Source organism: Bombina bombina, chromosome 8 (assembly GCF_027579735.1).
Source record: "Bombina bombina isolate aBomBom1 chromosome 8, aBomBom1.pri, whole genome shotgun sequence".
Taxonomy (NCBI): Eukaryota; Metazoa; Chordata; class Amphibia; order Anura; family Bombinatoridae; genus Bombina; species Bombina bombina.
The window spans coordinates 194821031-194846464 of record NC_069506.1 but is presented as its reverse complement, the minus strand read 5'-3'; the positions used below and the strand labels follow the sequence as shown (position 1 = coordinate 194846464).

At 37.9% G+C, this 25434-nt stretch overlaps 1 protein-coding gene across 1 annotated transcript; it reads left to right on the top strand.

The window, feature by feature from the left end:
• Window positions 1-21087: 21087 nt before the first annotated feature.
• Window positions 21088-24074, top strand: LOC128638099 (pro-adrenomedullin). The gene is made up of 4 exons (XM_053689959.1): window positions 21088-21231; window positions 22402-22498; window positions 22853-23014; window positions 23614-24074. The coding sequence occupies exons 2-4, from the start codon at window positions 22413-22415 to the stop codon at window positions 23843-23845; spliced, it is 480 nt and encodes a 159-aa protein (XP_053545934.1). The 5' UTR covers window positions 21088-21231; window positions 22402-22412; the 3' UTR covers window positions 23846-24074.
• Window positions 24075-25434: the final 1360 nt, after the last annotated feature.

Genomic DNA, 25434 nt, shown 5'->3' with positions numbered 1-25434 from the left:
AATAGACATAAACATTTTGTAGTCATTATTCAGAAGCGCAATAGGCCTATAAGAAATTATATTTTCAGCGTCTTTATTTTTTTAAGTATCAAGGTGATTGTGGAGGCTGTGAAGTATTTTGAGTTAATTTTGTTTTTAATAAAATATTGGTTAAAAAGATTAACTAAAGTGGAGGGCGATCTCATCCTTTAAGCATTTGTATAGTTCTACCGCTATGAAGTCCGGTCTCTGTGATTTACCTCCTTTAGCTGAGTGTATATGCATTAGTACTTCATCTAAAGAAATTGGTAGGTTCAGGTCTAAAAGTTCTTGTGGTTTAAGTTTAGGAGTAACACATCTGGACCAGAATTTCTCTTTGTTCTGTAGGTTTACCTCTCTTTTTGTATAGATTCCTTGGTAATACTTAAGAAAGGCCTCCCTTATCATCCTTCGATCAGAGATTCTCTGAGCGTTTTCTCTAAGAGTTAGAATAGAATTATGATCAGTATTATTTTTAATTAGTATAGATAAGAATTTGGCTGATCTTCCAAAATTACTACTAAACTTAATTTTTTGTTTTTTTTCTTCCTGGATATCTCTTTGTTTCAAGAGTAGTTCTCTCTCCTGTCTACTGATAGAGTATTTCTCCCATTTAGCTTTCAATGGTGAGGCAATGTATCTTACATAGGTGTTTTTGACCTGATTTGCCAGTTGTATATTCCACTGTTAAAAAAAAAAATCCATTTACAAAGATATGCTAGGATTTTCCTTCTAATAAACGCCTTAAAAGTCTCCCAGAAAATCTCCGGTTTATCCAGGGCTTCTCTGTTATTATAAGAGAATTATTTCCATTTTTTTAAGCCAATTATTAAAATGGAAGTTGAAAATTTTGGGGGTATAAAAATAGGGTCTTGTATTTGTAAGGGGATCAGTGAATGGTCTGAGATAAATATTTCTTTAATCTCTGATTTTATAGTGTTGCCCATTAGATTACCGGATATCAAAAAGAGATCTATCCGGGAGAAGGACCCATGAGTCTTTGACTCGCATGTCTACACTCTTTTATCTGGGTTTTGTAGGCGCCAAATATCTTGTTGTTTTAAATCTGGTGTAAAATATTTATAGTTTGTATTTATTTTAAACTTGCACTTGGAGTCATATTAAAATCTCCTGCCACTATAATATTTCCCCCACTATAATTCATGAGTTTTGTTCTTAATTTTTTCCAAAATGCCGGGTCTGTTTTGTTGGGGCCATATACGTTACAGAGTACTAGTTTCAGACCTTGGATATTAATTTCTAAGATTATATATCTAACATGGGAGTCTATGGGGCCTATCTATCAAGCTCTGAATGGAGCTTAATGCCCCGTGTTTCTGGCGAGTCTTCAGACTCGCCAGAAACAGCAGTTATGAAGCAGTAGTCGAAAGACCGCTGCTCCATTACCCTGTCCGCCTGCTCTGAGCAGGTGGACAGACATCGCCTCAATTCAACCCGATCGAGTATGATCGGGTTGATTGACACCCCCTGCTAGCGGCCAATTGGCCGCGAATCTGCAGGGGGCAGCGTTGCACAAGCAGCTCACAAGAGCTGCTGGTGCAATGCTGAATACTGAGAGCGTATTGCTCTCCGCATTCAGCGAGGTCTGTCGGACCTGATCCGCACTGTCGGATCAGGTCCGACAGACCTTTGGTAAATAGGGGCCAATGTCTTGGGTGATAATACTAAAACTTAGTTTTTTGTGAAAAAGAATACAAACCCCGTTTTTTCCGTCCACAATAGGGAGTGGATATGACTTCCCCAACCAAGGATGTTTTAAGTTTAGCAATTTCAGGGTTTTTTTAAATGTGTATCCTGTATTAATGCTATCTGGGGGTTAAATTTGTTTAAATGTATTAGTATCCTCTTTCGTTTTATTGGGGATGTAATCCCCCCCACATTCCAAGATAAGATATTCAGATTTTTAATTCCTATCCTATCTAGATGTTGGTAAAAAAAATACTTAAATCGCTTCACCCTTAGGCTTATAGATGACCACGGTAAAGGAGGGGAGATAGTTCCTTTATCTAACTCATACTCCCTATTTCCTCCTTTTTATTCCAGCTTCAATTCTTTAAGTAATCAATAAGCCTAATCAGTATTGTTTACCATTTTCATAGCCCTATTTATAGAAAGAAGAATTTTTGCCGGATAGAGTAATTTATTGTTGAGGTTTGCATTAATTAAACGAGTGCAGAATGGCGCCATTTCCTTCCCTTTGGCTGCAGTCTCTGCTGAATAGTCCTGGAAGAGTAAGATCTTAGTTTGGTCAATTCTGCACTCGCTTAATTTGCGATAATTTCTGAAGACATTAACTTTGTCTTGGAAGTTAAGGTATTGTATCATTATAGGGCGTCATTTATTAGAGTCCTGTGAATCTTTCCTTAGTGGGCCTATCCGATGAGCTCTCTCTACTGCTAGAGGTAAAGAGTCTCAGTCCCCTAACCCTAAAATTTGAGGTAGTTGTACTGACGCAAAGGACAGGAGATCTCTAAAGTCTGCAGTTTCTGGCAGGCCTACCACTTTAATATTGTTGCGCCTTGACCTGTCTTCAAGGTCCTCTGTCCTTGCGCGCAGTGCAGCCACCTCTTTTCCCTGAGTCAGTAAGTTGCTATTCATGGTTACTTGATCTTCTAGGGTTTTGGATCTTTGGATTTTGGAGCCATTGCCAGTGAATTAGGTTTAGAGTGAAGAATAAATGTGTCCATTTAAGGAGACTCAGTGTCAGTGATTTCTTATTATCAATAAGTTTTGTTCAGTGCCCTAGTAAGTTCAAGTGACAGTTCTAATTACATAAAAAAGTGTAAGTGCTATATGCCAAACCAAAAAAACACATTAAAAAAAAACCACGAAAACACAAAGGTGCAAGTGCAAATAAGCCCCTTTTTCATGGGATAATAGCAACAGCCCCAAATTCTCCAATTCCCCAAATAGATCACGTAATAGCTGATATTATCAATATCTTTAACATGCAGGAATAATTGCCCTGAGCAATATTGATTTCTTCTTAAACAAAGAATATATCTCATTATTTTTGTACATATAACAGTTATGTTCAGATAGAGTCCACCTTTAGTTGTGTTTGCCCTTAGTTAACTGATTTTTCAAGAACGGGAATCTACAAAAAACTAAGTAGCGGGTTGACTGATAAGACAAATTTAATTTTATGTTAAACTTTAGTGCCCTTTATCTTAAATAAGTGGGCAGAGTAGTCCAATTCTGCACAATTAAATCATTTTTCTCAGAAGTCAACTGTTATTACTTAGGGGCTGGTTGCAGGAACTCAGAAGTGGAGTTAAGTTAACCAATGATATCATAATAGGCTATAGAAAGAAAACAATAGTCATAGTACCATATTGTTGTTATCAGCATGTGCAGGAGAGTATAACTTCCTTTGAGTTAGTAAAGTCCTGGAATGCCTTGTAGCATTTCCCAACCTATGGGTGCCAACACGAGATAGGCTGACAGTCTCACCAGTACTCCTTTGAAAAACTTGTTTAATAAACACTTGTTTTTAAATCTGGATCAAGGAGAGAGAGTACTTTATCAAGGCCTATTAGGTAATATAAAAAACAGAGGTATACACTAGTTCAAGAGTAGCAACACTAGCCCTGTTATGGCCCACAGTAATGATTAGATTAGTTAGCTTAACTTAGTTAGTCTAGTCGGTTGGCTCAGTGTAAAATACAGAGGTGATAAGGTACTGAGTTAGTTTAGGTCTGTTAGTTTAGTTTGGTTAGTGTAGGTCAATGTAGAATAATTGTGGTTAGTGCGGACTACTGGCCTGCTGCGTCCCAGCCCGTGGGTGCAGCTCTTGGCGAGGCGTCTTCAACGCTTTCAGCATCCCCTCGGGTTTCCTTTTTTGCCACTTTCCGACACTCTCTGGCCTCGGCTCCAATGGAATCAGCTTCCTGACAAGTGGTGGCCTTAGTGCGGCCTGTGACGGCAGCCTCGCTCGACTTCCAAGACCTGTGCGTCTCCTAGGGTCATTGGTATCCCTTCCCGGCCTCTGTGCTGTTAGTGCTCCTTATGGGTTACTCCCCCTCCTGGGAGGCAGTCCAGTGCAGGCCCGTCCTCAGTCTTTTCGATAGCCATGTTGGATTTCACAGCTGGCACTCTGTCGGGATTGTGTGTTCAGAAGTGCTCAGGAGTGCCCGGACAATTGGGCAGCTTGGCCTTTTCTGGTGGTTCCGTACCGGCTTTCCTCATGCAATCGATGCACAAGCTTCCAGGTCTTACATACTTCCACGGCCAAGGAATCCGTCAGATTGATGGGTCTTTGAATAGCGTGCTCTTCGTGAGCAGCTCACTAGCTCGACACAGAGCTAGCTCCTCCCACCTTAAACCACTCCTTGGATGTCATGATCGGCACCCCTTTTAAGATGCACCAGACAGGGGCTCAATTCTGTTTAGTTCCAGGATTTCCCGGACTCCGGCATTTACCACATCTCCTTGAAAAAATATGTATTGTCATGTACAATGTAAATTATTTAAAGTATTGTTGATATCTTAAAAGGTATTTAATGGTTGCTTGCTAATATTTCAAACATTAATATATATTTGAAAATATATGTTTATGTTTAAAATAATAGAAAGCATAATTAAATACCTTTTACTCTATAGATATATACAATACTTTAAACAATATGCATTGTACATGACTATGCATATTATTTAAACATTGACCCCTAAACTGTCATAACCTAAAACTAACTGTAGAAACTAAGGCCCTTCAATATTTAAATGATGGATTGTTATGTAGAATGCATATTGTTTAACAATTTGCATATAAATAAAAAAAATTAATTAATGTTGCTTGTTATGTTTATTATTTGATATTAACTACAGTGTAATTATATATAAATTATATTTCTGAGGGGAACTTCGGGGCAGAGGCCATGACTGGTCACGATATTGAATGCTGCTCCAGTTCTCAAGTTAAACCTGCCTATTTATGTTTCTTTTGGATTTCAGCTGTGGCTGAAATCAACGGATTCCAACATAACTAAGGATTCTGTATCAGATGATACCTCTGTCAGCAACAATATTTCAGCAATTTATTTGAGACTGAGGCCTCCCACTAACCCCCTAGCAGAGTATTTCAAGGACTCTGTTGTATCGCAACGCACAGTGTGCGCTGCTTTTCAACCACTCATAATAACATGAAAACACAAATCTTCTACACCGTCTTTAGAGATCTGATAAACGAGTATGAGAAGCAAATCTGCAAGCGGGTTGATGTTCTTATCCAGTTGCTATGTACTAAATATATACACGGCAAAATGATAGAACACGATTCGAAACAGGATGAGATTCTGGCTCGATATGACTGTGTATGACTGTGTAGGACAGCGGTATAACGCAACAATGGAGACTCTGATGCCCAGCATGGCCGCTGTTGAGTTGGGCTCTCACATCACCTCAGGAGTGGATGGTTGATCGGTTTGTGAACTGGTGGCACTTTGCTTATCTGCTCCGCATGTCAGCATGTGCTGAGAGATGGACATTATTTTAGGGACTTACACCTCAAGCTCTGGCCTTACTCTACTCTGGCCCTTGTGATCCCTGGTCTGGCATCAGGTGATGTGACATTTACATCTATGGAGATGTATCTTCAGAGGCTTCTATAGATTAGTCATACTCTTGTTGCATATACAAACTTTATTTTTCTTTTTTGTTTTTTAAGGCCCCGCACAATCATTTACAAACCTGTTGCTGGGACTTCATTACAACAAAACGAGTTAACTTTATTTTACACTGGAGGACTTGAGAGTTTAAGGAAGGCAGGGGTTGACTCTTGCCTGACTTGATATATTAGGCTATTCTGGAATCTTTGCTTATACATTTTAGTAGATATGTTTTACTTATAGCTGCCTCAATTGATGTTATCCAATAGACTAGCAGAGTACCTGCTTAACTATATTGGTGTCAGGGTTTTTTCCCTCTTTTGTTTGCCATGTGCTGCTGGCAGCCATTTTACTCACCTATCTTGCTGACTCTGGTGCATACTGTGTGATGCTGCTCATTTCCTGCACTTCCTTTTATGGCCAGACTGGTATACATCATCCGTGTGAGACAGGATGCAGTCTCAGAATTGTGATGTCATCACTTATTATTTAAAGGGCCTCTGTTCAGTATGCCTTGCTCTTGCGTTGTCTCAGACCTGTTTGTGAGAGCTCCTGTGTATTACCCGGCTGTCTGACGTCCCTCCTGGTTCCTGATCCCTGGCTTGTTCCTGACTCTGCTGTTCTCCTTGTTCCTGATTCCGGCTCGTCTGAGTACTCGCTTTGGCTCCTGACTCGGCTCGTCTGACTACCAGCTCTGGTTTTGATTCCTGGCTTGTTATTTGACTTGTGGGCTTTTTATTATTTTTTGCTATTAATAAAGGTGTGATTATTTTTGCACTTCTCGTCTCAGTCTGATTCCTGGCACGCTGACATTACGCAAAATAAAGGTAACATTTTTTTAGCCTAAGGTCTCTCAATATGATGCTGTTAAAATAATCACAAAACCATAAAATAATACCTCAGCTTTCTCCTGCTACGTCCCAAGCCTCAATGGCATCACATGCAGTGCCCTGCTGTTCCTCTATAACTCCTAGTGGAGTTTATTTAAAAGCAGAAATTGCTGCCCAAGTATTTTCAGCGGTATCTGTGGCATTAGCTGCCATTCCCAGATTACAGGGAAAATGCAAGAGGAAATCTAGAAATTCAGAAAGTAAGGTGACTGTCCTCAGTTCTGCTCCCCAAGTTTCCCTTTCTCATAAGTCTGATGAGGAAAATACATCGGGACTTTCTGAGGGTGAAATCTCAGATTCGGACAGAATAATTCCTTCTTCTGAGACTGAGGTGGTATCCTTCAGATTTAAGGTTAAACACCTTCATGTATTGTTAAAGGAGGTTTTAGCTACTTTAGATGACTCTGATACCCCTGTCGTTGTCACGCCTAAGAAATCTAGTAAACTTAATAGTTTCTTTGATGAACCTTCCACTTCAGAGGTTTTTCCTGTGCCGGACTGTGCTAGGGAGATTATCTCACAGGAATGGGAGAAACCAGGGGTGTCTTTTTCCCCGTCTCCCATTTTTAAGAAAATGTTTCCTGTCGAGGACTCCATTAAAGACCCTTGGTATACTGTACGCAAAGTTGAAGGGGCCTTTTCCACTCTTGCTAAGAGAACCACTATTCCTATTGAGGATAGCTGCTCTTTTAGAATCGGATGGACAAGAAGCTGGAGGCTTATTTGAAAAAGATTTATGTTTATCAATGTCTCCAATGGTAACCTGTGGTGTGTATTGCCACCATGACTAGTTGCTGCATCTTATTGGTTTTAAGTAGAGACTTCCTTGGATAAAATTCAAGATAGGTTTAAAGCTCTTAAGTTGGCCAATTCCTTTATTGCAGATGCCATTTTACAGGTTGTTAGACCATGAGCTAAAACTTCTAGTTTAGCTGTCCTAGCCCGCAGGGCATTATGGTTGAAATTCTGGTCTGCAGACGTTTCCTCTAAAGTCAAGCTTCTGGTGATTGCTTACAAGGGCAAAACCTTGTTTGGACCCGGTTTGCAGAAATTATCTCTGATATTACAGGTGGAAAATGGTCTTTTCTACCTCAAGATAAGAAGAACAGGCCTAAAGGACATCAGAGTAATTTTCGTTCCTTTCGTAACTTCAGAGGAAAGCCTTCCACTTCTTCTTCCAAGCAGGAACAATCCAAGTCTTCTTGGAAAACCAATCAGTAGTGGAACAAGGGGAAACAATCAAAGAAACCGGCAGCTAATTCCAAATCAGCAAGAAGGGTTTGCCCCGATCTGGGATCGGATCAGGTGGGGGGGCAGACTTTTAGTTCTCTCAAGCCTGAATACGAGATGTCCCAGATCCCTGGACTGTACAACGTGCACAATTGAAGAGGTCTGAGATGGAACCTGGCACATGGGATGACATCTATGCTCGACACCATGAGACCGATCACCTCCATACATTGAGCCACTGACGGCTTGTGGAGGACTGAAGGGCAAGACAGGTGGACGCAAGCTTTCTGCATGGCTGGTCTATTAATAATATCTTCATGGACATAGAGTCTATTATCATGCCCAGGAACTCTACCTTGTTGCTTGGAACCCGGGAACTCTTCCCTGAGTTCCAACCGTGAAATTGGAGCAGAAGAAGAAGAGCCCTCGAATGATCCTCTGCAAGGCTGAACGACGGCACCTGAACTAGGATGTCGTCCAGATAAGGCACCACTGCAATGCCCCTGGCTCTGGCCACTGCCAGCAGCGCCATTAGAACCTTTGTGAAGACTCTCTGGCCCATCACTAGACCAAAAGGAAGGGCCACAAACTGAAAGTGTTGGTCCACAAACGCGAATCTTAGGAACCTGAAGTGGTCCCTGTGAATTGGCACATGAAGGTAAGCATCCTTCAAATCAATAGTTGTCATAAACTGTCCCTCTTGAACTGGGGGCAGAATAGATCTGATCATTTCCATTTTGAACGATGGAACACTCAGAAACTTGTTTAGGTCCAGAATCGGGCGGAACGTGTCTTCCTTCTTTGGGACCACAAAAAGGTTGGAATAGTACCCTAGATCCCTTTCTGCTAGGGGTACTGGTACGATATCTCAGAGAGAGGCAAGATCTCTCACACACTCTAGAAAGGCCTCTCTCTTCTCTGGTCTTGAAGATAGGTTTGACAGGAGGAATCTGCCCTCTGGCGGTTGGGATCTGAACCCTATCCTGTAACCCTGAGAGACAGCTTCTAGAACCCAGGGGTCCTGAACGTCCTGCAACCATGCATCTGAGAATTGAGATAATCTGCCCCCTACATGATCCGGTGACCGGTCGGGGCCACCCCTTCATGCAGATTTAGTCTCGGCGGGCTTCTTGCTCTGATTAGACTTGTTCCAAGATTGAGCCGGCTTCCAAGATCCCATGGACTGGTCCGCTTTCACAGCGGGTTACTGGTGCTGGGCCTTGTCCGCACAAAAGAAACGAAAAGTAGATCCCTTGGGATTAGCCTTTTTATCCTGTGGTAGGAAAGCTCCCTTGCCTCCTGTAACCATGGATATGATCGGATCCAATCCTGGACCAAACAGGATCTTTCCTTGAAAAGGCAGGGACAACAACCTTGACTTGGAGATCATGTCCAAAGACCAAGATTTTAGCCACAGAGCCCTGAGCTAAAACTGAAAAATCTGACACCTTAGCATTCAGTTGAATGATTTGCATATTGGCATCACAGATGAAAGAATTGGCGACCTTCAGCCCCTTAACCTTCTCCTGTATCTCGTCGATGGATGTCCCACCAATAAGTTGCAGCTCCGGTGACCGCCGTAATGGCCGTTGCTGGCTGAAAAACAAGCCCCGTGTGCTGAAACATCTTTCTCAACATGTTTTACAGCTTCTTATCCATGGGCTCCTTGAACGACAAACTATCCACGAGGGGAATAGTTGTCCACTTAGCTATGTAGAGATAGCCCCATCCACCTTGGGAATGGTCCCCCACAGCTCAAGCTGAGAGTCCGGAACGGGAAACAGTTTTTTTAAAGGAAGAAGAAGGGGAAAAGGATGACCCTAATCGCTCCCATTCATTCTTAATAATATTCGCCATCTTAACGGGAACCGGGAAATTCTGAGGCACCAACCTGTCCTTGTACACCTTGTTAAGTTTAGGATTCGCAGGTTCCTCCAGGATCTTAGGTTCTGGAACCTCCGGAGTAGCAAGCACTTGCCGCAGCAGAAAACGCAAATGTTCCATCCTAAACCTATAACCAGGCTCCTCCGCAGGAGGCTTAGATGACACGGACTCCGACCCAGAAGGGGCCTCCTCCGAAGAGTCGGAGTGGGCCTCATCCTCGTATAGAGCTTCTGGATCTGCCATCGGCAAGGACAAACCCTAGGCCAGGCCGCCCTGATACACCCTGCGCTTGCGCTTAGCAGAACATGATAAGGCATGGATCACCTTAGAAACCGCCGATTCCAGTTGGTCCACAAAGTCTGACGGCCAATGAATCTCTCCCGAAGGAGTAACGGTTGGACCCCGGGGCGCTGCATGTGCAATCGGAGATGAATGCAGGGAACGCACTTCACGGGACAAAGAACCCTCAGAGGTGGATGGCTCAGTAGTACTAGACATCCGTTTACCTTTAGATGTTGTAACTTTATCAAGGCATGTGGAACATAGTTGAGCAGGCTGATCTACCAGAACCTCCTCACAATAAACACAGGAATGAGACTTTATTAAGGAAGAAGAGCCTTCCAACGCGTCAGAGTCCTCCATCGCTTGCGCGCTTGGTTAGACTAACTTTATTTATTAAAAAGGCACCTTTATACCACCAATTCCCGGGGCACTCACCGGCTCCTAGGACCCTGACTACAGAAACTGCTATGTCTCCTGCGCCACAGATCAACAGGAAGGATAGATAGCCACACCCAGTCACATGGAATGCCTGGCAGGACTAGGGAAAAACGCACCACAAAATGGACGTGCAAGTTTCCCCAAGTAACCTGAAAGTTCCACACATTGCCAGAGCCTCATCTCGCATATAACACAGCAATGACACAATAAACAATATCATGTATAACCCCCCCCTGTTCAATAATCCCCCTTCCAGGAATATTAACCCATGATTCTGTACCCTGTCTTCTATGTTATCATTATTAATAAAAAATGCAACAATCTTACCAGAATCTACGCCGTGGAACAGGAACACGGCCCTTCAAATGTGACAGGTTAGTAGCCTCGCTCCTGACATGGATTTGAGTGAAGAAAGCAGGCAGCAAAACTTGTCAACGCTGATTGTTTATGGAGCTGTTAATATGAGTCGGGATGGTTTCACAGAAAGACTCTCCCTGCATCTCCGGACTCTAACTTTTGCCCAGGCACTCACTGAGAGGCTGACAGGACTACTTAAAACTCCAGTCCCACTGTGAAGAGTACTACCCTCCATAAGAGACTGTGGAGAAAGTGAGAGAACCCAGGCGCCTACCCTAAGGAGGCTAGGTACAGAGTATGGGAAACCGGATGTTGGCTAAAAATGTATAAAAATATTTTAATAAGTCTTGACAAATCTTAAAACTAAAATACAATGGAATAAAAAACAAAGGATAAAAGACAATGGTAAAAAACTATTACAAAATACATGGATCCATGAACATGATTAGAGATAATCGCAATTTGATAGTTGAAAACAAATAAAAACAGTGGTAAACCAATAATTAGAAATCAATCAGTCCGGTGGTATAGAACCGAAAACTAAAGTCCTAAAAAAGAAAAAATTATAAATACAGTGTATTGAATTCTATTATAGAAAATGGAAGTCCAAATCCAATAAAAAACTTTAGAAAATCCTATAGTGAATGAATGTCAAATCCAAAATTGTGACGAAAGTCTAGTGAAAAAAATAATAATAAAAAGCTTGAACAGATATAAAATAGTAATCCTCCAATAGTGATCAAAAATTGACGAAATGTGTGGCATACATGGCAAAAATGAAAAATTGTATTGAAAAAATATATAAAAACAATCCTCAATCTTCAAACAAGTGCCAACAAATATTAGGAAAGTGATTTTGCTGTAAAAAATAGGTAAAGAAAAGAACCAAGGGAACGAACAATCCACCTGTGGAAAAACAAAACAAAATATAGTGTAGAATGTCCTATACAAATGACAGATAATGAAATAAGGCTTACCAGTGCTAGTCTACGCGTTTCGGCCTGTACTAGGCCTTTCTCAAGACTGGTTTGTGGGTGCTAGAGGTGGCCTTATAAAGCGTGCTAAACCGGATGTAGCTGAATTTTTTACTTCCGGTGCCTTAATCTTACTATTCTATTAGAGCGTTTTTTAACAAAATAAAATGTGATTTAGATAGCATTTAAGAAGGGAGACGAGAGACTTTCCGAAACTTAATAATCTTAGTGGTTTTGTCAATGTCTTTGACTGATATATTTGCTCCGTAAAACTCGTGACGTCACTTCTGGTATCGGTAAATTAGTCCGATCTTAAAATAATGATCGTAACCTCCTATGGGTGTATACTTTTTTTTTAAAAAGTGAGAACCCCTGGTCGGCCTAGATCACCTCTTTTTCACAGTCACTATTAGAAGAATTTAACTGCACCCTTATCACTTCCACTAGACCCCGCACTTTCTTCTTTCCCCTTCCCCCCCCCCCTTTTTTTTTTTTTTTTTTCTCACCGTATTTGCGCACTCACTTGAACACTTTTTGACCCCCCTTCACTTCAAGACACGTCACATTTTCCCCATTTAGGGGGGTGGGAGGGAGGAGGAGGGGAAGAGATCCACAATTCCCTCTTTCCCTCCTCTCTCTCTGTCTACCCCTCTATTGTCCTTTTTCCTTTTCTCCTCCTTCACTATTTTTCTAGCTGCACTTATTTATGGATAGATTTTTGAATTCACCGACCCATCACAAAAGCACTCAACCGGCCATGGCTTCCAGGCCCAGAGAGAGAAAGAATAAAGCAGCCTCTGAAACTTTAGTGGAAATGCATCCCGAACCTGGATCTGCCAGAAGGACTAGTGAGGGCACACACTCACAACCTCTAGTAATTAGCATATTGGAAGCTTTGACCCCGAAATTTGAGGCACTTAGGTTAGAGATAAAACAAGACTTAAACTCCCTATCCAATGAGCTCAAACAATTCACGATGAGAATTGAAGAAGCGGAGCAAAGAGTCTCCGATCTTGAAGATCTCACACTAGAGCAGAATACTAAACTACAAGCAAATACCCTTTCTATCAGAGAACTACAAAACAAGATTGAAGACTTAGAAAACCGTTCAAGGAGGAACAATATTAGAATAATTGGGGTCCCTGAAACCCCAGGTTACTCAGATTTGATGAAGTTTGCGGCTGAGTCCCTCCCTAAACTATTGAACTTCCCATCAGAATTGTTACCTTTAGTCATAGAAAGAGCCCATAGGATAGGGAGGCCTGTAGCAGCGGATGACAACAAATTCAGACCCAGACCCATAATTGTGAGATATTTGAGCTATCAGGACAAGCTTAAAATCCTGCAATTATCGCGTAAAACCTCATCAGTGCTTTTGGATGGGGTTAAAATATTAATCTTCCAAGACTTTGCATATGGAACTTCTCTGAAAAGAAGAGAACTTTCTCCAATATGCGGAAGACTAATTAAAGAGGGTATATCTGCTACGGTAATATACCCAGCTAAGCTTAAAGTGGTATATCAGGGTTTCACACATTTCTTTGAAACTGCTGCGGAAGCAGAGAAGTTCTACTCTGAAAAAGTTGTTAAATAGGTTAACTTGATTTTTCTCATAATCTTAAGAAACGCAATTATTTTTCTGATAAGTAAAACCAGAAGGTTCTGGGGGGGGGCTGGGTTTTTTTTTTTTTTTTTTCTCTCTTCCCTTTTTTTTCTTCGTTCTTTTTCTTCCTTCTGCTAAACAATGCCTAAAAAGGAAAAAGTTATTTTAACATCCTGGAATGTCGGGGGTATTTCTTCTCCAATAAAACGTAAGGCAATAGTCTCACAACTGAGGAAATATAATTCTGATATAGCCTTTATTCAGGAGACTCACCTTAATCTGGAAGAATCATTAAAGTTGAGAACCTCCTGGGTTAGGGAGGTATTCCTTACACCCAGTGTGGGCAGGAAAAGGGGAGTGGCCATCTTAATGGGGAAGAGGTTAACGTATGAAGTGTTATCCAAATACTCTGACCCAAGTGGTAGAAGTCTGATCATGAAAATTAAATTGGCAAATCTTGTCCTTATACTTTGTAATATTTATGCTCCCAATAATTTTGATTCTAATTTTTGGGACTCTGTACAAACCAATATCTTACGTATGGGAGAAGGGATTGTCATATTAGCCGGGGATTTCAATATGGCACCACAAACACCTATTGATAGACTTAGGCAAACAAATATTACTTTTCAATCTAAGAGAGATAAATCAGAGGCCAAAATGTTTCAAACTATATCGAGCAACCTGGCTCTTAAAGACATCTGGAGGTCACAACACCCTGATGAAAGGGAATTTACCTGTAAAGCCAAGAATGCCAATTCTCTTTCAAGAATTGATTTATTTATGGTTAGTGATGAATTAGTTAAGATTGGCTCCACTACCAAAATCTTACAAATAACTATTTCAGATCATGCCCCAATCTTATTAGAGATTCCAATTTTTGGTAAAAGATACCTTTCACGACGGTTCTTCTTCCCTAAATTTCTATTTAAAAATCTAAAGTTTAAAAATTGGTTAACAAATTAAACAAATGAATTCTTTTCTTTAAACTTGGGTTCAGTTAATAATCCGAACTTACTATGGGAAGCAGGCAAAGCTGTAATGAGGGGGGAGATTATTGCGTATATGGTTAACTTCAGAAGGAAAGCTAATCATAGAGAACACCAAGCATTGAAAGCCTTGACTAATTCCTATAATAGGTATTTATCTCGCCCCACTACTGTAAATTGGAGACGATACTCTGCTGCCAAGAGAGAGAGAGATACTCTATTGACTTATATCTCAGCCCAAGCTGACCTAAAAACTAAAGCAAAATTCTATCGCCATGGGGACAAAGCGGGCAAATTTCTGGCCAAGCTATGTAAAAACTTGCAAGGGAATCCCTCTATTGATTCACTATTAGAACATGATTCTTTGATTATTGATCCGAAAGAAATATTGGAAATTTTTTCGACCTATTATAAAGGGATTTATTCCTTTAAAGAGTCGGACATGGAGGTCTCAAGTAGCTTTTGGGAGGGTTTGGAATATTCAGTTTTAAGTGAGGATGCAGTAAATAAACTCAATGCTCCCATATCCGATCAAGAGATTCTTCAAGCTATTAAAGAGTTGCGGTTAGACAAAGCTCCTGGGCCGGATTCCTTGCCCAATGAGTTTTATAAGATATTGGCCCCGGTTATTATTCCCCATCTGAAGAATCTTTTTAATTACTTCTATGTAGAAAGAAATTCTATTCCTACATCTTTCATTGCATCTACTACGGCTTTAATCTTAAAACAGGGTAAAGATCCCTTAAAAAAGGAAGCCTATCGTCCAATAGCTCTACTTAATTCCGATTACAAATTGCTATCATCGATCCTAGCTAAAAGACTACAGAGTGAGATTGGGGTCCTTATCAATAAGGATCAAGCGGGGTTTTTAAATAAACGTAATCTAGCAGCCAAAGTTAGAGAACTCTTTCTGGTCCTTGACTATTTCTATAGTTCTCGGGAAATACCCTTACAAGATCAACTAGACCTAGCGGTGATAGCTCTGGACGCAGAAAAGGCGTTTGACTCAGTACATCATCAGCATATCTTGTCCTCTCTCTCTCGATTTGGTTTTAAAGATAATTTTGTATTCTTTGTCAAAAATCTCTGTGAAAATTCTTCCACAAAATTGATCATCAATCAATTAGAATCCAGTTCAATTAAACTTCAAAGGGGAACTAGACAAGGATGCCCTTTATCGCCTCTGTTGTTTGACTTAGCCATAGAGCCACTAGCCCTTAAAATAAGAAAAGACCTTCAGGGTATAAAAATTGGCTCTATTGAACAGAAAGTCGCTCTCTATGCTGATGATGTGCTGGTCTATGTCTCCAATACTAGAGTTAATATTCCTAGGTTAATCTCGATCACGAACTCTTTTGGAACCTTCACAGGTTATAAAATTAACACCGCTAAGTCAGAGTTAATGTGGATTAGGAAAAATCAGATTTCTATACCTGAGACACCGTTTAAGGAGGTCACTTCTCATTTTAGATACTTAGGCATTAATGTATCGGCAAACCCACGAAATTGGTATGACCTTAATGTCTCTCCAATCCTACTTAAGGTAAAAGAATATATGAAGAACTGGCAAAATTTTCCGCTCTCATTAACAGGTCGTATTGCACTCTTTAAAATGGTTCTTCTCCCTAAGATTCTTTTCCCTCTGCAAAATGTACCAGTCCTGCTGAAAACCAAGGATTGGAAGAATCTATGTAGGGCCCTTCGATATTTTATTTGGAAGTGCAAAAGACCTCGAATCTCGATCAACAGACTTTTTCTTCCTAAGAGGTTTGGTGGCATGGCTCTACCAGACCTCAGCAGCTATAGTATGGTCTTTTTGGCACGGATCGTGATAGATTGGATATTAAACAAGGACTATTTTACAAATAATACTCTTGAAATTAACATAGTACACCCCTATAACCCTATAGCCTTAATCCATTGTCCAATGCATTTAATCCCAAAAGAAGTGAAACATCTTAGTTCCGTATATACGGTAATTCAGGCTTGGAAAAAACTAGGTGGTAAATTAAGTATAGATTTTTCCATTCCGAAGTTTCAGGGATTATGTGGCAACCCGGAGTTCCAAAGAGGTACTCAATCTCAGGTTTTTCAGAAGTGGCATAATGCAGGCTTGATTTACCTCACACAATTCATAGATCAAGAGACCCAACTAATTAAGACTTTTGAGGGACTTAAGCAGGAATTCAAATTAAGCAATAAGGATTTTTTTGCCTACTTGCAGGCCAGACACTATCTTTCTTCACTCATTGATAAATATGGTTGGACTTGGTCCTGGGGGAAGCTAGACAGCTGGCCGATCCTTGCTAAGAGCAACCTATTCTCTATATCAACCTGGTACGAGTTGCTGGTCAGTCAAAAGGGTGAACTTAATTTACAATCTATATCACAAAAATGGAACCTTCTGGCTCAGGAGTTAGAAAGTGGGGCAGACCAAGTAGAAAAATCTATAGCCACAGTAACACAAACTACTTTATCTGCTAGTTGGAGAGAATCACACATAAAGCTATTATATAGGACTTATTATACTCCACTGAAAGGATTCAAATGGCATAATCCCAATTTTAACGTCTGTCCAAAATGTTCATATCCAGCGGCGGACTTAGTCCATATGATATGGTCCTGCCCCCGGTTAGCTCAGTTCTGGCGGAAGATAGAATTTTGGCTCATTAGGGTATTAAGGTTACCACCTTACTCTCTCTCCTTGGCAGAAATTGTCTTCTTTGTTGAACCCTCTTCCCCATACGAATTTAAGAAAATATTGAATATGACAATCCTGGCCGCAAGGAATTTAATCTTTAATAAATGGCGAGACACAACAGTACCGAGTATATCAGAAGTTAAAAACTACATGAAAAAACAGTGTATTATTGAACAATTGGATACAACAGTAACATCTGAGAGGGAAATAACTGTTTTTTTTCAGAAATGGGCTAGATTTATTAAAATTTTTCCCCCGGATGAAATAAATAATTTAATTTACCCCTTCAGACATTCTGAAATAGTTTTATTGGATAGATGGTAGAGGAGGGGGAGGAGAGTTCCCCCCCTCCTCCCCCCTTTTCCTATCTTTCTCCTTCCCCCCTTTTTTCCCCCCCTTTTTTTTTTTTTCCCTCCCCCCCCCCATCCCCCTAGTCGTGTTATCTTTTTTTTTTTTTTTTTTTTTTTGCACATTGTCTAAAAATGAGATTTTCTTCTCATATATATCTATTACTGTTGGACCAAACGACCATTTGTTTGTGTTAAGAGTTAAAACTTTATAAATAGTTTCAACTATAAGTGTACTTTCAAAACTATTGATTTGCATTGTATGCTCATAAGATATCAATCATTTTTTTATTTTGTACATTGTTTAAGATGAGATTTTCTTTTTATGTATACCTATTGCTGTTGGACCCGACGTCTACCTGTTTATGTTGTTAATTTAACCAAAATTTGAATAAAAATTATAAATAAAAAAAAAAAAGAATAGTAAGATTAAGGCACCGGAAGTAAAAAATTCAGCTACATCCGGTATAGCACACTTTATAAGGCCACCTCTAGCATCCACAAACCAGTCTTGAGAAAGGCCTAGTACAGGCCGAAACACGTAGACTAGCACTGGTAAGCCTTATTTCATTATCTGTCATTTGTATAGAACATTCTACACTATATTTTGTTTTGTTTTTCCACATGTGGATTGTTCGTTCCCTTGGTTCTTTTCTTTACCTATTTTTTACAGCAAAATCACTTTCCTAATATTTGTTGGCACTTGTTTGAAGATTGAAGATTGTTTTTATATATTTTTTCAATACAATTTTTCATTTTTGCCATGTATGCCACACATTTCATCAATTTTTGATCACTATTGGAGGATTACTATTTTATATCTGTTCAAGCTTTTTATTATTATTTTTTTCACTAGACTTTCGTCACAATTTGGATTTGACATTCATTCACTATAGGATTTTCTAAAGTTTTTTATTGGATTTGGACTTCCATTTTCTATAATAGGATTCAATACACTGAATTTATAATTTTTTCTTTTTTAGGACTTTAGTTTTTGGTTCTATACCACCGGACTGATTGATTTCTAATTATTGGTTTACCACTGTTTTTATTTGTTTTCAACTATCAAATTGCGATTATCTCTAATCATGTTCATGGATACATGTATTTTGTAATTGTTTTTTCCATTGTCTTTTATCCTTTGTTTTTTATTCCATTGTATTTTAGTTTTAAGATTTGTCAAGACTTATTAAAATATTTTTAGACATTTTTAGCCAACATCCGGTTTCCCATACTCTGTACCTAGCCTCCTTAGGGTAGGCGCCTGGGTTCTCTCACTTTCTCCACATTATACTTCTTTCCTCGGGTACAGCTAGGATTACCCACCCCCAGGCTAATAGGTTCACATCAGGCGCTTAGGCCAACTCACATATTTCACCTCCATAAGAGACTACTGTGAAACTCCTGCACTTCTCTGCCATCCTCCTGTGACGAAAGGCAAAGAATGACTGGGGGATGAGGGAAGTGGGGGACGTATTTAAGCCTTTGGCTGGGGTGTCTTAGCCTCCTCCTGGTGGCCAGGTTCTTAATTCCCAACAGTAATGAATGAAGCCGTGGACTCTCCTCCCCTTTAGACGGAAACAGCACTCGTAAACTGAACAAAAAATGTATATTTATTCTGCCCTCTGACAATAAGAGCAAGTACCAATGAACATACAAACACTTAACATATCAACCTGTTAAAAAATATATATATATACTGTATATATATACATATCTATATATACATATACATAGACAGTGTTCCCTAAGCCCTCCCCTCGTAAAATTGCTTCAAAAAGTGTTTAATAAATTTTACGTAAATGGAGATACACTGTCTTCTCTAATAAAAGTTTGTGTCTGTAACCATAGTAAACTGTTGAAAAATCAGAGCTGATCGGGTGATGTCATAGTTACTGTAGTAGCCAATTCTGCTATACAGTCAGTGGGGTATATTTATTATATATATATATGGACATGATACGATGAAGCGCATCATGTCTGCTGCACTTCGATAAATGCCGACAGCATACGCTGTCAGCATTTATCATTGCACAAGCAGTTCTTGTGAACTGCTGGTGCAATGCCGCCCCCTGCAGATTCGCGGGCAATCGGCCGCTAGCAGGGGGTGTCAATGAGCCCGATCGTATTTGATCGGGTTGATTTATGTCCGCTCCCTCAGAGCAGGCGGACAAGTTATGGAGCAGCAGTCTTTAGACCGCAGCTTCATAACTTCTGTTTCCGGCGAGCCTGAAGGCTCGTCGGAAACAAGGGGTATCAATCGCCATACGGAGCTTGATACATTGGCCCCAGTATAGCATCCTTAAGATATTATAGTCATGCTTATGAAGCCATCAGCAACATACTTGCATACTGATTGCATATACTGACTACATAAATTATAGTGAGATGTAAATATATGATGAAAATACAAATAAAAACATATTGCTGAAAACAGGCTTTTAAGAAAACAAAATGACATAGAGTTATGGTGGAAACTTAAGTGGGTAACACATAATACAGAACAAATGGTAATTGCCTGTACCCGACAATCATTGACTATGGGTCTTAAATGTACCACCTCTTGTATGGATATTTATACTGGAGAATAAAAATATCACTATACTAGTCTAGAGGAGATAAGTTACTAGCCCATTCAATGTTAAATATGGGAAAAAGACACATTTCTTACTCTTCCACTGCAACTTCCTAATCAGACAACATCTGGGGACCAGTGGACAAGTGTAAATTTCCAGCCATATATATTGTATGGATGTGGAATTATGCTATTTGCATTCTATATGATGTTGTTCCTGTGTATTCTTGAAATTACCTCTGAGAATAACTTTCAATAGTAAATTGTTAGTCCAAAAAAGTATTTAACAATATACCTGCATTATAATCTAATCTATCTATCTATCTATCTATCTATCTATCTATCTATCTCTCTCTCTCTCTATATATATATATATATATATACACACACATACAGTACATATACAAAAATAAAAGTATATAAAACTATATGCAACTTAAATTAATAGAGCTCACTAAATTTGTAGATATTGAAAATAATGATTTGCCTCTATACATAATATCCTTTTTTATTATTAATAACTTTCAATAGTAAATTGTTAGCCCTATAAAAATATTTAACAATTAACTTGCATTATAATATATATACAGTATATCTATATATCTATATATCTATATATATATATATACACACATACATACATATCAGATAAATAAAGTATATAAAACGATATGCAAGTTAAATTAATAATGCTCACTACATTTGTTGATATTATTAATAACTTTCAATAGTAAATTGTTAGTCCAATAAAAATATTTAACAATAAACTTGCATTATAATATATATACACTATATCTATATATCTATATATCTATATATCTATATATCTATATATATATATATATATATATACACACACACATACATATCAGATAAATAAAGTATATAAAACTATATGCAAGTTAAATTAATAATGCTCACTACATTTGTTGATATTGAAAATAATGATTTGCCTCTATACATAATATCCTTTTATATTATTATGATATGTTATCATTCCCAGTAGTTGTCCACTGTTCCAAAATCAACATTGCCCAGTTAAGATAAAACAACTACATGCTGCCTGGAATGATGTAAATGTACTACTGAGTCATTTATTGTTTCTGTCTCACTGTGTGTAACTCTGACATCATCTCCACCCTGCACATGCCCCCTTCTTCCTTAACAGAACAGGCATTACATATATAAAGGAAACTAACTCAACTGCAGGCAAACAGGACAAAGCCTGAGAGCAGCATTTATCCTCTGTGTGTGGGAACTACTGTGCCAGCGAACCAGAAGCTCTTCTAAGGACACATTACAACTTTAATAGGAAGGTTAGTAGCATATATCAATCTGATACATTTCTACTACTATTATTAATAATAATATTAATAATAAAGTAAGATAATTATAGTATTTGTCTCATGGTGATATTATTAAATTGTATCTGAAATTTTAGTTTTAAAATGAAGTCTTCCTTCATGCTTAATTTTGATTCCATTATCATACAAACATTTATTTTTTTAAACCTAAAAAAATGATTCTATAAATCAGAATTTTTTTGTTTCAGATAATAATATTATAATGTTTACAGCAAAATTATTATTTCTTTATTTTTCTTTATTTCTTAATTTTTCTTGTATTTGTGTAATTTGTAAAATATAATTGGTAAGGTTGTTTATTTCTTGTTATCGGGTAACAAATGAGTCAATTTCAAACAACAATTTATTATTAATATCATGATAGTGGATAGGGGCTTGCTGATTCTGCTGTAATGAGGGGGGATTTTCTGATGCAATATAATATGAGGGTTGCAGTGTGGCTGTTCATTAATACAGTATGTTCCTTGCCACATAAGTATATGGTACTTACTCATTGCTGGGATAAGTCTCAGTTAAATAGATACTTTTGTTATTAGAACATAGTTTATGTAAAATATAGTTAGTATTACTGATTTAAATTAGGATTTCAGATACTGTAAAAATTGATAAACCACTGCATAGAATTTTTTGTAAAGGTCTTTTGTTATAATCTGAGTATTTCCTAGCTCTTTTACACATGTACAGTAAGTTAAACTGTACACAGGGTGGGGGGATAAGGAGAATGTGCTGAAAAACTAATTTCAATGGCTGGTGTTTGTAAGAAGAAAGAAATATTTTAATAAAGGAATGCAGTTTTAGGGCTGCCAGGCAGGGAGTGTTGGATGTATAATTGGGTAACACTTGTTGGGGGTTCCTTGTCAGTACTTGATTTAATGAGTAAGAAGTAAATTGAAAGGCAGCCCTTGGAATAATGCTATAAACATGCTGCAATGCTGAAATGTAATTGGCCCATATCCATTAAGTGGTGCAGTTTTTATACAAAAGTACCATCAACTCAAAATCTGCTAAGTAATCAGAATTTTTTTTTAAATATATAAGTGTTTACCTTAAGCCATTATGCCAATAGCTGTTAATTTTTAAAACAGAAAGAAAATTTATAAATGATGACTCTTCTCTTTTCAGATTTGTAAGAGATGGCCACTCGAGGTTACCTTGTTTTACTTTTCCTTGTGATGACAATCAATCTCTGCACCTGTCACTGGATGGGAAACAGAGACAGGTAAATATGTAAACATAGAGTATAATATGTTAAATAGTTAGTCTTTAAAGATTTTTTTTATATATATATAACAATATTTTTAATTTCATCACCACTATTCAACAATCATAAAATTGTCACTTGTAATCTATTCTTATATTTTATTGTATACATTTTTTAATTTTTAAGCTTTTTCTAATGCCCCAGTAGGATATAGCATTATGAAGTATACAACTTATATATATATATGATACATAGAAATTTGTGAATATGGCAATGATACTGTTAGTTGGGTATTAGTGTAATCAGTGAAATTTGAAACTGAAATTATCCTTTTTTTTTTTGTTTAACACATATGACTGCCTTCTTTTATAGGCGCATGCCTCCTCCAATAATGTCTTTCATGGACAAATTAAGAAACCTTGCAATTCAGAGGACAAGAAGAGAAGTGACAGATATTGCTGAGAATGATGTACTGGCTGACAATAAAGCAAAAGAATCACCAGACTTAATAGACATCCTGCCATCCCAACTGAGGTGAGACAATAAATGTATCATATCTCTTGATGTAATTACTTATACAGCTATAAGATAAAGTGAATCTCTAACTCTAACCCATGTATTATATACATTTGCTAATGCTACATTTAATTTCAAGGGTCAAATATTTAAAGGGACACACTGTTGTTAAGTTTACCCTGAGTGCAGCACGTCTTGTAGACCCCTAGTGCTGATTGATTTTAATGGAAGAAGCTGATTGGGCTCTAAGTGCCATGCAAAATCTGAGCAGGGTTTAAAGTGATTGTACTGAGCAAACAATCAACTCCATTTTTTCCATCTCAATAGATTGGTGCCAGGGTTCTATGAAATGTGCTGTCTTCAAGGTGTAAATTATGCCTAAAAACAACATTTTTAAACGTTATGTATATTACAGCTTTATTCTAGTGATTAGTCAGGAGTCAAATAGTCCCATCAAAAATAGACTTGGATGTCCCTTTTAGGCACTATTATTGAGGTTATTTTTTTGTTACCAGCATTGATTTTTAAATTAAAAGACAGACATACAAGAAAATTGTATACAAAACTATTTTGGTACATGTAAACCTTATTTTTTTATTTTTCTCTTTATTATTCAGCTCAAAGACTCAGCAGAGGGAAAAGCGATATGTTGCTTCCATGCGTGGCTGTCACCTGGGCACCTGTCAGATACAGAACTTGGCAAACATGCTTTACCGTCTTGGAAATAATAACAATAAAGGTGGCTCCAACAAAGACACCAAGGACCCCCAGGGGTATGGCAGAAGAAGACGTTCGTTGCTACAAAATAAAACAAGGACAACCTTATCTCATAAAATACTAGCTACCTAAAACGTATTTGTGGACCCATACTTACTCCATAATTCAATAAATAATGCTACATGGAATCACTTAGATGAACTTGCGGTCTTTAGGACTTCCTGTGGTGTAAACCCAGAACCCTAACTCGGAGGTGGGCTCCTGGGTGGTCAGGCTGCAAGAAACTAGTCTCTAAACCAAAAGCTGACATAAGTATGTAGTCAAACACTTGCTTTAAATAAAAGGAATAAGGATTTCTGCACTGATTGCACTGTAACTTAAAAAAAAATCTATATTCCTCTTTTCCCCAGTATGTGAAACTGCTGTAACAGAAGTATGAATTCTAACAAAAATAATTATATATTTTCTAAGTGACTGTGTAATTAAATGAGCCAAGAATAATAATATGACATGTTTAGAATTACAAATGAAATGCTTTTACTGTTCTCGGTGACACAATGAAGCTAGTGAGTTAAGCAGGATACTAGGTCACAAAAACGGAAACAAATGTTTTGCACTTCTTTGACTGGCAGGGATAAAAAGCCTTTATAGGATCCGTAAAGCTTCTGTTCTGTAAATAATCTTTCTCTTTTCCTCTTTGTGTGGGCATAAGACCCCAAATTATCAAGGGAATTTCAATTCCTTCTATGCAAAGTTTATGCTATAAATACATTTTAGGTATAAAATTGTCCATACACTGCATAACACCTTTTAGCTGACAGAGAGAGTTGAAGTGGGTATATTTTATAATATAAAATGCGTGTAATACAGGATAACTTGAGTCAAAAACTTTATTTGTTTTGTTCTTCAGAAAGTTTAAATATCCTCACTTTAAATTGTACTACAGCTATATCTCTATTTGAGTTTTTCTTTCTTCTGGGTAGAAGAGTTTGTAAATATAATATATTATAATATATATTAATATATATATATATATATATAAGTATTCACATAAAGTTATTTATAATTTTTAAGTTGAATGGAAACATTTTATGTGTAAGTTAAATTTCTAAGTTATATATTTTTTGGGACTGAAGACCCTGGGACCACATGTAATGATATGGTGCAATGCTTACATGATAAATATATGTTTACCGATTAAAGAGACATTTATACATAAGAACGTGTGTTGTGATATATAACTTTAACTTTATTCTCCAAAGGTTATCTAATCATTGTTGCCATACACTGCAGTAAAATTGTTAGAAATAAGAAGATGGAAAAGATTGAAAAAGGCCAAGTTTATTCTCCTCAACCTTCTTTCACCATTAACAGATATAGGTAACATCACTATAGGAACATTAAAGTCCTCTATAATTTCATGCTATTTCTGTCAAGCATTAAACAGACTGAAAGAAAAACAAAACAATATATTGATGAAAAATAAAGATCTTACATCCAATTTAGTGCTGCTGATAGTAGAGTATTCTACCCACCCTGTAGGAGTGTACAACTTAATTAGTTTCTGGCATAATGTGTAGCAGAAGGCATGACAATAAAACTAGTAGAAAACAATTCACACATTTACAGATACTTTTAAAACGAATATTATTTAAAGTAAATATCAACTTTTATGATAAAGTGTCCGTTTTTTAATAAAACTATTAACAAATAAATAATTA